Raw genomic sequence first — 15,236 nt, forward strand, 5'->3', positions numbered from 1 at the left:
CGACCCTCTACCCCCTGATCGACGAGGGCGACTGGCTCTGCTCCCTCGATCTGAAGGAGGCATACACACATGTCCCAGTACACCCCGCTCACTGCAAGTTCTTGCGTTTTCAGGTGGGGGACTGGCACCTACAATACCGAGTCCTCCCCTTCGGCCTAGCATCATCACCTCGGGTCTTCACCAAGTGCCTAGTGGTGGTCGCAGCAACCTTACGTTCCCAGGGCCTCCAGGTATTCCCCTACCTGGACGATTGGCTAATCAAAGCCCCGTCCAGGGTAGGGGTTATCTCAGCGACCCAACAGACTATTACCTACCTACAAAGTCTGGGGTTCGAAATAAACTTCCCAAAAACCCATTTAGTTTAACCTTTGTCACGAATGTTCAACAACAATTATGGACAGTATGATCTGATTACCACTCTGATACTGTAGGTTTTCTTTCATTATGTTTATTTCCGCTGTTGCTGCCCGGGTGGGGTGGGGAGGGGAGGGGAGGGGATGATTGGGTGGGTTGGGGATTTGGGAGAGTTTGGTTCTAATCACAAAATGTCTTTGATGTCTGTATCTGTGTGTTGACTTGATGATTTAATAAACATTACTTCTATAAACTTCCCAAAATCCCAACTACGCCCCTCGCAGTCCCTACAGTTCATCGGGGCCACGCTGGATACGGTTCGCCTCCGTTCCTTCCTCCCCCCTCCGCGCCTAGAGGCGTTATGAGTCGAAGGATCTCTCTGCTGACCTCGGTATCAGCTCGACAGATGATGACTCTCCTAGGGCACATGGCCTCCACCATCCATGTCACACCCTTCGCCCGCCTCCATCTGAGAATCCCTCAATGGACCCTGGCCTCTCAATGGCGTCAAGACTGGGACCCGATTGACCGTCACGTGACGGCGACTCCTTCCTTGCAGAGATCGCTCCGCTGGTGGGCCGACTCTTCAAATCTTTCCAAAGGTTTACTCTTCCTCGCCCCTCATCACAGCAAGGTACTCACCACGGACTCGTCAGAGTACGCTTGGGGAGCCCATCTGGACAGCCTACGCACGCAGGGGATGTGGTCAGCGGAAGACCGCCGCTGTCACATCAACGTGCTAGAGCTCCGGGCCATCTATCTCGCAGCTGTAGCTTTTCAACATCTGCTCCACGACCGGGTTGTCTTCATCCGAACCGACAACCAGGTTGCAATGTACTATGTAAACAAACAAGGAGGAACAGGGTCTTGGTCCCTCTGTCGGGAAGCCCTGCGCCTCTGGAAATGGGCAATCTCCAACAACACCTTCTTTCGAGCGGTGTACATACAAGGAGAACAAAACTGCCTGGCGGACAGACTCGGCCACCTCCTCCAGCCACACGAGTGGTCACTGCACTCTCAAACCCTACGACAGGTGTTCAAACAGTGGGGGACACCTCAAATAGATCTGTTCGCATCCCCCCACAATCACAAACTGCCTCTCTTCTGCTCCCGGATGTACTCCCCGGACCGGCTCGAAGCCGATGCCTTCCTCCTAGACTGGGAGGGAAGGTTCCTGTATGCGTTTCCGCCGTTTCCTCTGATCCTGCGGACGCTTGTCCACCTGAAAACAGTACAAGCCACCCTGATCCTGATTGCCCCTCGCTGGCCACGCCAGCCTTGGTTTTCCCTTCTACTTCAACTCAGTGTCAGAGATCCACTGCCTCTGCCTCTGTTTCCCTCTCTACTGTCACAAGGTCAGGGTTCGTTGTTACATCCCAATCTTCAATCTCTTCATCTGAATGCTTGGTTTCTCTCCCCCTGACTGCTCTCTCCATGTCTCAATCAGTCAAGGAGATATTGGAGGCCTCTAGAAAGACCTCGACGAGAACCTGCTACTCCCAAAAGTGGACCAGATTCTCAACCTGGTGCTCCGCACACAGCTAGGACCCGGTGTCGGTCCCCGTCCCTCTGGTCCTTGACTATTTACTTCAATTATCTCATTCCGGCCTAAAGACCAACTCCATTCGAGTACACCTCAGTGCGATTGCGGCCTTTCATCAGCCCCTGGAAGGGAAAGCCCTCTCGCTCCATCCCTTAGTCTCTCGCTTCATGAAGGGTCTTCTGAATGTCCACCCTCCTCTCAAACCCCCTCCGGTGGTTTGGGACCTTAACGTGGTTCTGGCTCAACTAATGAAACCTCCATTTGAGCCCCTAGACAAATGCCATCCAAAATTCCTCACTTGGAAGGTGATTTTCCTGCTCGCGCTCACTTCCGCCCGGCGGGTTAGTGAACTACAACCTCTGGTAGCGGACCCACCTGTCACTGTATTCCATCATGACAAGGTGGTACTCCGCACTCATCCAAAGTTCCTGCCTAAAGTAGTGTCTGATTTTCATCTCAATCAGTCCATTGTCTTACCTGTGTTTTTTCCCAAGCCCCACTCTCACCCCGGAGAGGTGGCGCTCCACACTCTTGACTGCAAGAGAGCGTTGGCCTTTTACCTCCAACGCACTCGACCACACCGGAAAGTCCCACAATTGTTTTTGTCTTTCGACCCAAACCGGTTAGGTCACCCAGTTTCCAAGCGCACCTTGTCCAACTGGTTGGCCGATTGCATCTCCTTTTGCTATGCTCAGGCTGGTTTCGCGCTGCATGGTCGAGCAATGGGACACAAGGTCCGAGCGATGGCAGCCTCCGTAGCATTCCTCAGGTCCACACCTATTGAGGAAATCTGCAAGGCTGCCACGTGGTCTTCGGTTCATACCTTCACCTCCCACTACTGTCTGGACTCACTGTCCAGAAGCGATGGCCGGTTCGGCCAATCGGTATTGCGAAATCTATTTGCTTAAATCGCCAACTTCCCTCCATCCCTTTTCAGTTAGCTTGGAGGTCACCCACATGTGAGAATATCATGCCTGCTTGTCCTGGGATAAAGCACAGTTACTTACCGTAACAGGTGTTATCCAGGGACAGCAGGATTCTCACAACCCGCCCACCTCCCCGAGGTTGGCTTCTTTGCTAGTTAAGTGAACTGGAGACCACGAGGGGATGCGCCCCCTAGTGGAGCAGGAAGGCACGCATGCGTGGAGCAGCAGAGCAAACTTAAATCTTCAATCAAGTTTGCTTGAAAATGCTTCCGCATCGGGGCTCCGTAGATGACGTCACCCACATGTGAGAATATATGCCTGCTGTCCCTGGATAACACCTGTTACGGTAAGTAACCGTGCTTAACTGCACATACAAGACCAAGTAAAGCATAAATTGAAAGCTCTATACAGACCACAATTATAGAACAATGTTGTATGTAATAATCATATGTATTAAAATATTAATAAATAAAAAAACTAAATAAAGATCTTTCACTCACTTTATAAATGAGAAAAGAGAATGTGAAACTCTATATTTGCTAAAAATATTAGACTTGTAAGAAGCCCAAAAAGAAAAAGTAATTATTGATAATATGTACCCCTTTTTTATTATTATATATATTTTTTTAATTTTAAAATTTATATATTCCCCTTAAGTAATCTTAAAGGAACCTATTAAACCCTAAAACTAGAGTTCCTTAAAACTCTTTGTTAACAGAAATTATTTGTATTTAAGACTTTTCAAAAATCTCTAACTCATCAAAACATATAAACTAAATCTGTCACTATAAGTTCTGTATATTAACATCTTATCTTCATGAATGTAATATAATAACTTATCAGATTTTAGTGACTTTTCAATATATGTAGCAGGAAAGAAAAAAAATCATTTCAACTTTAAAAAGTCATCTTTTGAGATAGAGAGATTAAAGGCTCATAGAGAGACAAACTGCCTTTTTCATCAGCATTCCATTTCACAGTTCCCATTCAAAATAAAACAGAGCCAAACTGTCATTTAGCTCACAGGCTCATCAAAGCTCATAGTTTTGTTGTCAATAGTTATTTTCATAATCGCAGGGTATATCAGGCCAAATCTAGCTCCGATGTCTCTTAACTTCGGCCTCGTATCTAAAAAATTTTTTCCTTTTATCTGCCGTTGTTTTAGCGAAATCAGGAACGATTTGCACTTTGGCATTCTGACATTTTAAATTTGCATGTTCTTTAGCCATTCTTAACACCTCTAAAACTTGTTGGTGTCTTAGCAACTTGAAAATTAGGGGGCGAGGACCTTGTAAAGTATCAGGTCTCCTCATTGGTATGCGATGTGCACGTTCAACTTCTATCGGGTATTTGGATTTGAGGGGCAGGACTTTCATCAAGAAGTTTTCAACAAATGAGACCGGGTTATTTTTCTCCACCCCTTACGGTACACCCAAAAGTCTCGGGTTACTCCTCCTCATGCGATTCTGGCAATCCTCCATTTCCCTGGTGAGTGCAAAGATTTTATCTCTGTCCAGTTTATATTGCCTTTTTTCAACTTCAAAACTGTCCATTCTCATTTCTAATTTCGTTGTTTTGATTTCTAGCACTTCAGTTTTTTAATTTAAAGTCGCTATTTCTTCTTGTTTTTTTGGCGTTTTTCAAAAGAATTTCTTTTATTTCTTGTAGTTCTTTCCATAGATCGATGTCACTTTTATCCCTTGACAATGGACATTTCGACGGTGTCGCCGGCTCTGGCTTAGCTCTTTTGACACTGCCAGAATTTGAGGGCATCATATCGGACTTATTCTGCTTTCCTGAAGCCATAACGTTTTTGTTTTTCTTCTTTTTATATTTTAAATAAGATTTTTATTTTCGTATTTTTTGTCAGTAATGTCTGAATACGGAGCCTCTGCCTTACCCGACCATCCTCGTGCACTCGCAGGCTACACTCCCCTCAAAAAGGATATTTTAATAAATTTCAGGATGTGTGGGGGCCATTAATAAATTATTGTAATGAATAGATATAATTTTTCCCTGATTAACATAAATGAAAAAAAAGGGGGATGGGTTTTTGATTTTCATAATTTGTTATGAAAGGAAGGAAATTTATTATATTATATGTAATATTTGATATTAGTATGGTGGGAGGGGAATAAATCTTATTTAATAATAATAACTTTATTCTTATATACCGCCAACAATCTTGCGACTTCTAGGCGGTTTACAATGAAGAGAAACTGTACAGACAGCGAATTACAGAGTATAGCATTGAACATCTAGTGATAGTAACAGGAGAGTTACAGGGCTGTGTATTACATGGTTTCACAATGAGTAGCATTATACAGTCGACGATATTCAGAGCATAAGTAGGAGAAGAGAAAGGAGATTGCGCTTTGAGTTACAAAGGTGCAAGGCTGCGAAGGTGAAAAAGATAACATAAGATGTTGATGAGAAGTAAGTTAAGTTGGTACATTTGAACTAAGGACGGGCACCAGTGGGAAAAACTGGTAACAATTAAAGATAGAAATTTTGGCAGAAGAGGGTAGATGGACTCCTTGGGATGGGAGGAGGCTCCGATTTTAGGGGAGAAGTCTGGTTAGGTTATAAATTTCTTAAACAATGTGGTTTTTAGTTCTTTCCTAAAGATACTATATGATTCTTTGGCGGCATAAGTGAAGTAGCCTGTCCAAGTTGAGGAAATTTGTGGAATTGCAAGTGATGTATTAAATTAATTGTTGTTATTTTCTGTGCACTTAATGTAACATATAAAATGAATAAAGAATTAAAGAGATCCCCATTTTGGGGCCATTTCTTTGGCCCAAAAATCCGTTTATATTTGAATTTTATACGGTAGATGCTAGCTCCTAGATCTTATGACAATTTATCAAGGCCCAATAAGAGACAATTAGAATTACACATAAACAGGAAAACTACAGAGGAAAACTCCACAACAAACTGAAAAGTATGTACTGTACTTGGAAGGATACAGGGGGAACAACAAATACTTATTAAAAATTCAAAACTTATTTAAAGTCTATATTTGTACAAAGCTTTGAATTTAAGCCTCTTCTCAAATTAACACTTCTTTTTTTTTATTCTCCTGTATCCATCTAGGTGCACTTATACTGTACACTGGGTTTTTTGCTATAACTAGAATAAAACAAGTACAGTATAGGCAGTTCTATTTGCTAACTAGTTCACTCTAGGTGAATTAGAAATCTTATTTCCTTAATGTGTTGGCATAAAGGGAATCTGCCCAATCACCTGCTTCTGTAATTATCTGAGTGCACACAAAGAATCCATTTGGAATTTCATACTCGCAAAGATTGTAGCTTTTTCAAATGGCTACCAATTATTCATAGCCAATTCTATTTGGTTGAATGATTTAAACTTGAATATGAACCTGGGGCTCTATGGTATTAAATTCTGCTGAAATAAACACTTGATCTGACTTAATGTTGCTGCTTTTATTATTTATAGCTTAATGTCAATATTCAGCTGAACAATTTTTTTGTTGTATTCATCTGAATAGTAAAATATGCTATTATCCCAGGACAAGCAGGCATGATATTCTCACATGTGGGTGACGTCATCTACGGAGCCCCAGCGCGGACAGCTTTTCAAGCAAACTTGCTAGAAGTTTCAAGTTTGCACACTGCACCACGCATGTGCATGCCTTCTGCCCACTAGAGGGCGCATCCCACCTCGTGGTCCTCAGTTCAATTTTTTCCGCGGAGCAAGAAAGCCCTGTGGATCTGAGCTCCAGTGTTTTGCCTTCTAGCTGCCGCGTTTAGTTTGTTGTTTTTTCATCGAATTAGTTCGCGGTGCTGCTTTCGTTCTGTTCTTCTCTTAAAAAAAAAAAAAAAAAAAAAAAAAATATTTTGTTTTTCGTTGGGCTCCGGGGGCTCCCGGAAGCCGTGGCCGCGGGACGTTGGTCGTTCCCGGCCTTCTTCTTTTTCTTCGTTGATGTCCCGTCCTGTTACGGGATTCAAAAAGTGCAGCCGGTGTGAGAGGTTACTTTCCATCACTGACCCTCACCGGTGGTGCATTGTCTGTCTTGGGCCCGAACATCCGACAGCGTCGTGTGATCGCTGTGCAACTTTCCAAAACAGGGCCCTCCGTCGCCGTAAGGCCAGAATGGCTGAATTGTTCGCCGTCGACGCGCCGCCTAAGGCCTCGACGTCGGCCTCGGCTTCGGCCCCGGCCTTGACCTCGGCCTCGGCGTCCTCGGGGGCCTCGGCTTCGCCTCGGCCCTCGTCTTCGAAGGCGTCGTCAGCGAAGCCAGCTTCGGGTAAGTCCTCTGTTCCATCCCCTTCAGCAAAGAAGCCATCCTCGACTCAGGCTAAGGCGGGTGGGTCGACCCCGGCCCCGCATCGGACCTCGACTCCGCACACCCCGAGGGAATACTCGAGACCGAGGTCGCCCTCCAGGGAGTGTGCCCCGGACTCGGAACTCCCCACCTTCGTGGGGATTCCGGCCTTCCAGGATCTCCTTCGAGCCCTGATCTCATCGGAGCTGTCGGGAGCCCTGGAAGTGTTGCAGCGTGCTGCGGTTCCGGCGGCCTCGACCTCGGCCGGGGCGCCTTCGGTCTCGGAGGCCCCGGCCTCGGCCCCCTCGACCTCGGGAGCCCCGGCCTCGGCGACCTCGGTCTCGGGCACTGTGGCCCCGTTCACCTCGGTCTCGGCCCCGCCCCTGACCTCGACCTCGGGGGAGCCTCCTGAGCGTAGTGTGAGACCCAAAGAAAAGTTGCGCAGAGTGCGCCGTCTTTCCTCCTCTTCCTCCGGGTCTTCCCGGGACGCCTCGCCCTCGACGCGGCCTCGGACGAGGCGCCGATCGAGGAAGTCTAAGCGGCCCCGAGGCTCGCCTCGGCGCGATCGTTCCTCGTCGTTCGGGGGCGAGGCGCTGCAGGTGTCGGAGTTGCGCCTCGACAACCCGAGGCTCCTCCGCTCACCTCGTGGGAAGTCTTCCCGTGCCGCCTCACCGAGGAAATGGGAGAGTGTTCCACGGACCCCGGGGTCCTCGCCCAAGGGTTCTGCGAGGAGGATAATTTCCCCTTCCCCCTCGAGGGCCTTGGAGAGGGGATCCTGGGATTCGGGATCTGTTAGGGATCCTCATTATTCTCATGAGGCCTCCCCCCTCTCCTCGGTGGGGCGGTCGAGAACCCCGTCTCCCCAGGCTAGGCCGTCCTCATTTTCATCCTTTGTTCAGGACATGGCCCGAGCCCTGGGGATTGACCTGATGGTAGGTTCTCAGTATTCCAAAGAATTTTTGGAGGAACAGGACCTTCCCACTCCTCCTAGAGAGGTGCCTAGACTCCCTCTCAACAGTGTCCTTCTGCAGACCTGGCTGAAGAACTTGTCAAACCCTCTTACAGTCACGTCTGTGCCTTCAAAAATGGAGTCGAAGTATAGGACGATTCCCCCTAAAGGGTTCGATAAAGCGCAGCTCTCCCACCAGTCTCTTCTGGTGGAGTCTGCTCTTAAAAAATCACAGCCCTCACGGGTTTCTGCGGCGGTTCCACCCGGCAGGGAGGGGCGGACCCTGGACAAGTTTGGCCGTCGCCTCTATTCAAATTCCCTGATGGCCACCAGGGTTCTAAATTACGCCTTCACCTTTTCCTCCTATTTGCGTGGTATGGTGAAGGACCTTCCTCAATATCGAAACTCGTTACCGGACTCCCAAAGAGCAGGATTCGAGCAGTTTATGTCCAACCTGTCTCAATTGCGGTTGTACCTATTCCATGCAGTGTACGACGCCTTTGAGCTGGTTTCGAGGGTGTCGGCCTTTGCAGTGGCCATGCGCCGCTTGGCCTGGCTTCACACCCTCGACATGGACCCAAACCTGCAGGAACGTCTTGCAGACTTGCCTTGTGTGGGGTCCGAGTTATTTGACGAGTCATTGGATGCGGCGACCAAGCGGTTGTCGGAGCAGGAGCGCTCTTTAGCATCCCTGGTCCGCCCCAAACCTAGGCCCCCGCCGCAGAAACCTTTCCGGCCTCCGCCGCGCCGATACCCTCAGAAGTCGACCCCGGCTTTCTCGAGACCGCCTCCGAGACGTCCGTCTCAACGAGGCAGAGGGGGACAAACCCAAGCCCCGGCGCAGGGCCCTTCTAAGCCCGCGCCTTCCTTTTGACGGGCTGAGCGGACGGGGCGGGTTCCCCTCCGCACTTTCACAGAAACCCCTTCCTATCGGGGGGCGTCTTCGGTCTTTCCGGGAGGCATGGACGGGGATTACCTCAGACGCTTGGGTGCTCCGGATCGTCTCCGAGGGCTACTCGCTCAACTTTGTGTCCTCGCCGCCGGACAGTCCCCCAAGTTTAGTCTCTTGCAACCGTTCGCAGCTACCGACCCTTCTGACCGAAGCCAAAGCCCTCTTGAAGCTTCGGGCGGTCGAGCCGGTCCCCAAGGACCAGTGGGGTACGGGGTTTTACTCCCGTTACTTTTTGGTCCCAAAAAAGACCGGGGACCTGCGCCCCATACTGGACCTCAGGAAGCTCAACAAATTCCTGGTCCGGGAGAAGTTTCGAATGCTATCTCTCCCGGTTTTGTATCCTCTCTTGGAGGAAGGGGACTGGATGTGCTCCCTCGACTTGAAGGAAGCGTATACCCATGTTCCGGTGCACCCCGCCTGCCGAAGATTTTTACGTTTCCAGGTGGGGGACCTCCACCTCCAGTACAGGGTACTGCCCTTCGAAGTGCATGGTGGTGGTTGCGGCAGCCCTGAGGTCTCGTGGGCTCCATGTGTTCCCTTACCTGGACGATTGGCTCATCAAAGCCCCGACCAGGGAGGGGGTTATCTCAGCGACCCGACAGTCTATTGCCTTCCTGCAAACTCTCGGGTTCGAGATAAACTTTCCAAAGTCTCAGTTGAGGCCGGCTCAGTCTCTTCAATTCATAGGTGCGGTGCTGGACACGGTGCGCCTGCGCTCCTACCTTCCGACCCAGCGGTTGGAAGCCTTGGTACGGATGGGCCGCCAGGTCTCTCAACTATCGATGGTGTCGGCCAAGCGCATGATGATGCTGCTCGGTCATATGGCCTCGACGGTACACGTCACGCCGTTTGCGAGGCTGCATCTGAGGATCCCTCAGTGGACCCTCGCATCCCAGTGGCGTCAGGAGTGCGATCCGGTGTCTCGCCTCATTTCGGTGACTCCGCTTTTGCGGAAATCGCTGCGTTGGTGGACAGACTCTTCAAATCTGTCCATGGGGCTACTGTTTCGCACTCCCCCTTTTCACAAGGTCCTGACCACGGACTCCTCGGAGTACGCGTGGGGAGCCCACCTCGACGGTCTTCGCACGCAAGGCCTGTGGTCGGCAGAAGACCGTCGGTGTCATATCAACGTGCTAGAGCTTCGAGCCATCTTCCTAGCACTTCGAGCCTTCGTTCACATATTGCAGGACCAGGTGGTCCTCGTCCGCACGGACAATCAGGTGGCAATGTACTATGTGAACAAGCAGGGGGGAACGGGGTCTTGGCCCCTCTGTTCCGAGGCTCTTCGCCTTTGGGAGTGGGCGGTCTCCCGGAACATCTTCCTCCGGGCGGTCTACATCCAAGGAGAACTGAATTGTCTGGCGGACAAACTCAGTCGACTCCTGCAACCGCACGAGTGGACTCTACACTCAGCAGTTCTGCACGAGGTTTTCGCTCGCTGGGGAACGCCACAGGTGGATCTGTTTGCCTCTCCGGAGACACACAAACTACCACTGTATTGTTCTCGGATGTACTCGCGGGATCGTCTGGAGGCGGATGCCTTCCTTCTCGATTGGGAAGGGAGGTTCCTGTATGCATTCCCTCCTTTCCCTCTAATCATGCGAACGTTAGTACATCTAAAATCGTCCACAGCCACGATGATTCTCATAGCACCTCGATGGCCGCGTCAGCACTGGTTCTCCCTGCTGCTTCAGCTCAGTGCCAGGGAGCCTCTTCTTCTGCTTGTCTTTCCTTCTCTGCTGTCTCAGAGTCAAGGATCCATGTTACATCCCAATCTGCAGTCATTGCACCTGACAGCTTGGTTTCTTGTTCCCTGACTCCTCCGGATCTGTCTCAATCGGTGAGGGAGGTGTTGGAAGCCTCCCGCAAGATCTCGACGAGGCTTTGCTATTCGCAGAAATGGACCAGGTTTTCCACCTGGTGCTCGTCTTTTCACCTGGATCCGGTATCGGTTCCGGTATCCTCGGTTTTGGACTATTTATTCCATTTGTCGCGCTCTGGCTTGAAAACCACTTCGGTGCGTGTTCATCTTAGTGCGATTTCTGCTTTCCACCAACATCTGGATGGACGCCCTCTGTCACTCCATCCCTTGGTGACACGCTTCATGAAAGGGTTACTCAGGGTTTGTCCCCCTCTTACGCCTCCTTCTGTCGTGTGGAATTTGAATGTGGTTTTAGCTCAACTGATGAAACCCCCTTTTGAGCCACTCAACAAGTCCCTCTTGAAATTTCTGACTTGGAAAGTGGTGTTTCTGATTGCCCTCACCTCCGCTAGGCGGATTGGGGAGTTGCAAGCCTTGGTGGCGGACCCCCCTTTCACCGTCTTCCATCATGACAAGGTGGTTCTCCGCACCCATCCTAAGTTTGTCCCTAAGGTTGTTTCTGATTTCCACCTCAATCAGTCCATTGTCCTTCCTGTGTTCTTTCCTAAGCCCCACTCCCATCCGGGCGAGGCGGCGCTTCACACGCTTGACTGTAAGAGGGCGTTGGCGTATTACCTTCAACGCACCAAGTCTCATCGGAAGGTCCCTCAATTGTTTTTGTCCTTCGATCCCAATCGATTAGGGCATCCAGTTTCCAAGCGCACTCTGTCTAACTGGTTGGCTGCTTGCATTTCCTTTTGCTATGCTCAGGCTGGCCTTCCTCCCCCGGGTCGAGTCACGGGGCACAAGGTCCGAGCGATGGCAGCTTCGATAGCTTTCCTCCGATCCACTCCGATGGAGGACATATGTAAGGCTGCCACTTGGTCTTCGGTTCATACATTCACCTCTCATTACTGTCTGGACACTTTATCCAGGAGTGACGGCCGGTTTGGCCAGTCAGTTTTGCAAAATCTGTTTTCCTAAATTGCCATCCTCCCACCTGCCCTTTTTTGGTTGGCTTGGAGGTCACCCACATGTGAGAATATCATGCCTGCTTGTCCTGGGATAAAGCACAGTTACTTACCGTAACAGGTGTTATCCAGGGACAGCAGGCATATATTCTCACAACCCGCCCGCCTCCCCGGGGATGGCTTCTATGCTAGTTATGGAACTGAGGACCACGAGGTGGGATGCGCCCTCTAGTGGGCAGAAGGCATGCACATGCGTGGTGCAGTGTGCAAACTTGAAACTTCTAGCAAGTTTGCTTGAAAAGCTGTCCGCGCTGGGGCTCCGTAGATGACGTCACCCACATGTGAGAATATATGCCTGCTGTCCCTGGATAACACCTGTTACGGTAAGTAACTGTGCTATTCCTACAGCTCATACATAGGAGTCTGTATGGGTGCATAGCACTCCCACCTCCAATATTAAGTAAATTTCCAATGGGTGATCTGTTTCCACTCAATATTGTTTTGAATAGTCGATTCCTGTGTCAGGTTATACCCCAGAAAGTTTGAAGAGTATTCATGTTAGAGCAGGGGTGTCAAACTGAAATCACATAAGGGGCTAAAATCTATTTTTTTTTTTTTAAATTTCTTTATTCATTTTTAAACTTGCATCAAGGGTACAGTAAATATCAAACAATTATAATACAACATCACTTGAAAAATCTTCAATATCATACACCAAGAAGATTTAACTCCCACCCCCTCCCAAATTCATATACAACTAATACCACATGAAAATAATATCTTATGACAATCATATATTCTTAATGGAAAACCAAGAAACCCCCCACCCCAAATCCACATGTTTATTAAAATTGGGAAAAGTGTAACTTATTCATTACTGTAATTTAATAATGGTCCCCACACATCCTTAAATTTATTATAATAACCTTTTTGAACTGCCAATGCTCTTTCCATTATACACATGACAAACTGAATTCCACCAAAAACAATAATTCAGTCTTCTACAGTCCTTCCAATTATGTTATTTGTTGGATGGCAACTCCTGTTAATATCATCAAAAGCTTGTTATTAGCAGATATTTGACATTTAGCTCTCAGACATGCCAAATAAGATTGTGTCATATGACAATGCTACATGATTCTCTAACAAGCAAGGGGCTGAAATCTAAAACACAGGCTTAAGTTGTGGGCCAGATTTTTTTATTAAGATGTTACCCCCCCTCCTTTGCTGATGCACAGCATGGGCCCCAGAGCCAGTGGTGGCTCCGATGCTCACAGACTTCTGTGAGTGTCTGATCAATCGCCACTGGCGCCAAAACCCACACTACGCCTCCAGCAAAGCAGGGGGGTTATTCTTAGTAGAAGTATAGGGATACAATCTCTCCAACCCCACGCCGACTACAAAATAAATGACTTATCCTCTCTTAGGTCCTAGTTCATGCTCGCTGTCTTTAATACCAGCTCTGACAGGATACATATTTCAAATCTGGCATATTGTAATCACAAGATAGAAAATAAAAACTTTTTTCTTTTTTTTTTTTGTAAATCTTTATTCATTTTCATTTCTTACATCAAGTGAAAATACATACTAAAAGACAATTATTTCATAACACTTGAATTACATTCAAATACTCTTATAATATAAAATAAATATCCTCCCTTTTTGTCAATATTTCTATTTCCAAATAAAATAAAATTACCCCCCCTATATACTTTTTTTCAACCTTTTTGTTGTCTGGTCATTTTGCTCTAAGTCCCAGTTCCTCTTTCTGATTTTGTCTATCTTCTAATTATCTTTCCTTTTTTTTCTCTCTCTCTCCTGCTCCAGTCCCTGTCTCCCAAAATATAGATTTTTCCCTTTCAACTTCATCTTTTTTCTGCCTTTGTCCCATCAAGTCTTGCCCTTTTTACATCCTTCTCCTTTTTTTAATTTTTCAGCTACCTATCAGTTTTCCATCTTCTCTTATTCTGTAGCTCTCCCATTTCTCATCTCACTCCTTTCCCAGCCTCCTATTTACTTCTCTCTCTCCTCTTGGTCCAGCATTTTGCTTCCTCTCTTTCTGTTCTTCCTTCCCCCTTTTGATGCTGAACAATGAGATGGAAGGAAAAAAAGATGCTGCATCTTTCTGTCCCTTCCACCCCCAGGCTTAACATTTCTCCCTTTCATTTCCAGATCCAACTTCTCTCCCTTTCTCTTCCCAACTGCCCCCGATCCCATCTCTCCCCTTGTCAGCCTGCCTCCCTCCCCCCAGGTCCACCATTTTTCCCAACAGTTCACCCTTCAAGTATCTTTTGCCCTCTCCCTTCATCTTTCTCTCCTCAGCTTGCCTTTCCCTCCAGTGCCGATCCCTCTCTCCTCGCAGCCCGGCGTCTTTCCCTCTGATCCCACCAAGGAATCTGCCAGCCTCAGCAGTTTGAGTGTTGTACGTGGCTCCTCTTCTTGCTTTTCGCTTGCCGTGGTCTCACTCCAATGACGTTCAACTTCCTGTTTCCACCCAGGTGGACGGAAGGCAGGAGGGGGGGGCGCCATAAACACTGCCAAATTGCTACTGAAGTTGGACTGGCACAGGAGGGAGGACATGCTGGGCTCAAGAAGGGGAAGGTCGGGAGCATTGCCGTGGGCCACATAAAAAGACCTGGCAGGCCGGATTCAGCCCGCAGGCTTTGTATTTGACACGTATGTTAGAGAGCTAGTAGCGTGACTTCTGATTCTCATTAATATTTCAATTGTGTTTCAGCACTAAACAAGAGCTTGATGATAGGTGAAGAGGAATTCCAGTTGCAGCTGGTGGATACAGCTGGGCAGGTGAGTTTCAAGGGCTATGGTATGTTAGGATGGACTTACCAGGCATAGATGCCACCTAACTCAAGTCTTATGTCTAGCTTCTATTTTAGCTGTTGGTTCTAAAGTTGTCATAGCTCGTATGGAATGATTGTTGGCACAGTCTAACTGCTTTGGGATATGTGGGGTCTGTAGCTTGAGTATAGGATCTCTTGTGCCTGTATGACAAGAACTATAGCATCCTGATCAATCTAGAGGCTTGTGGCTTATGCCCATCTACTAGTAGGTGGAGATAAAGAACATCAGATGTACTGTATTTCAGATGTTCCCAATATGTGTGGAGGGGTACATGGCACTGGCATGTTTCCATCTTTCGCTCCCTTCTCTTTTTTTTTTTTTTTTTTCTCCTACCCTATACCCTGACACTCCTATTATAACTTGCCTGCACAACTGCTAGCATTAGCACAGGGATTCCCTCTGGCAGCCTAAGGGTGTTTGCTAGGCCTGGCCCATCTCTAATGCAACTTCCTCAGCGGCAGGCCCAGCCTAGCAAATTTGCTACTACTAGTTGGGGTAGGAGAGGAGGTGCTGCTGAGAGTTGGTGGTGG

The 15,236-nt window shown here is 48.2% G+C and overlaps 1 protein-coding gene across 1 annotated transcript in view; it reads left to right on the forward strand.

Moving 5' to 3' along the window:
- The window catches only part of RHEBL1 (RHEB like 1), a 40,583-nt gene that overhangs the window by 10,897 nt on the left and 14,450 nt on the right, over positions 1-15,236 (forward strand). Inside the window, exon 3 of the mRNA XM_033935455.1 lies at positions 14,585-14,652. Coding sequence (XP_033791346.1) covers positions 14,585-14,652 — 68 coding nt within the window. The remainder of the gene's footprint in view (positions 1-14,584; positions 14,653-15,236) is intronic.

This window comes from Geotrypetes seraphini, chromosome 3, assembly GCF_902459505.1.
Source record: "Geotrypetes seraphini chromosome 3, aGeoSer1.1, whole genome shotgun sequence".
Classification (NCBI taxonomy): Eukaryota; Metazoa; Chordata; class Amphibia; order Gymnophiona; family Dermophiidae; genus Geotrypetes; species Geotrypetes seraphini.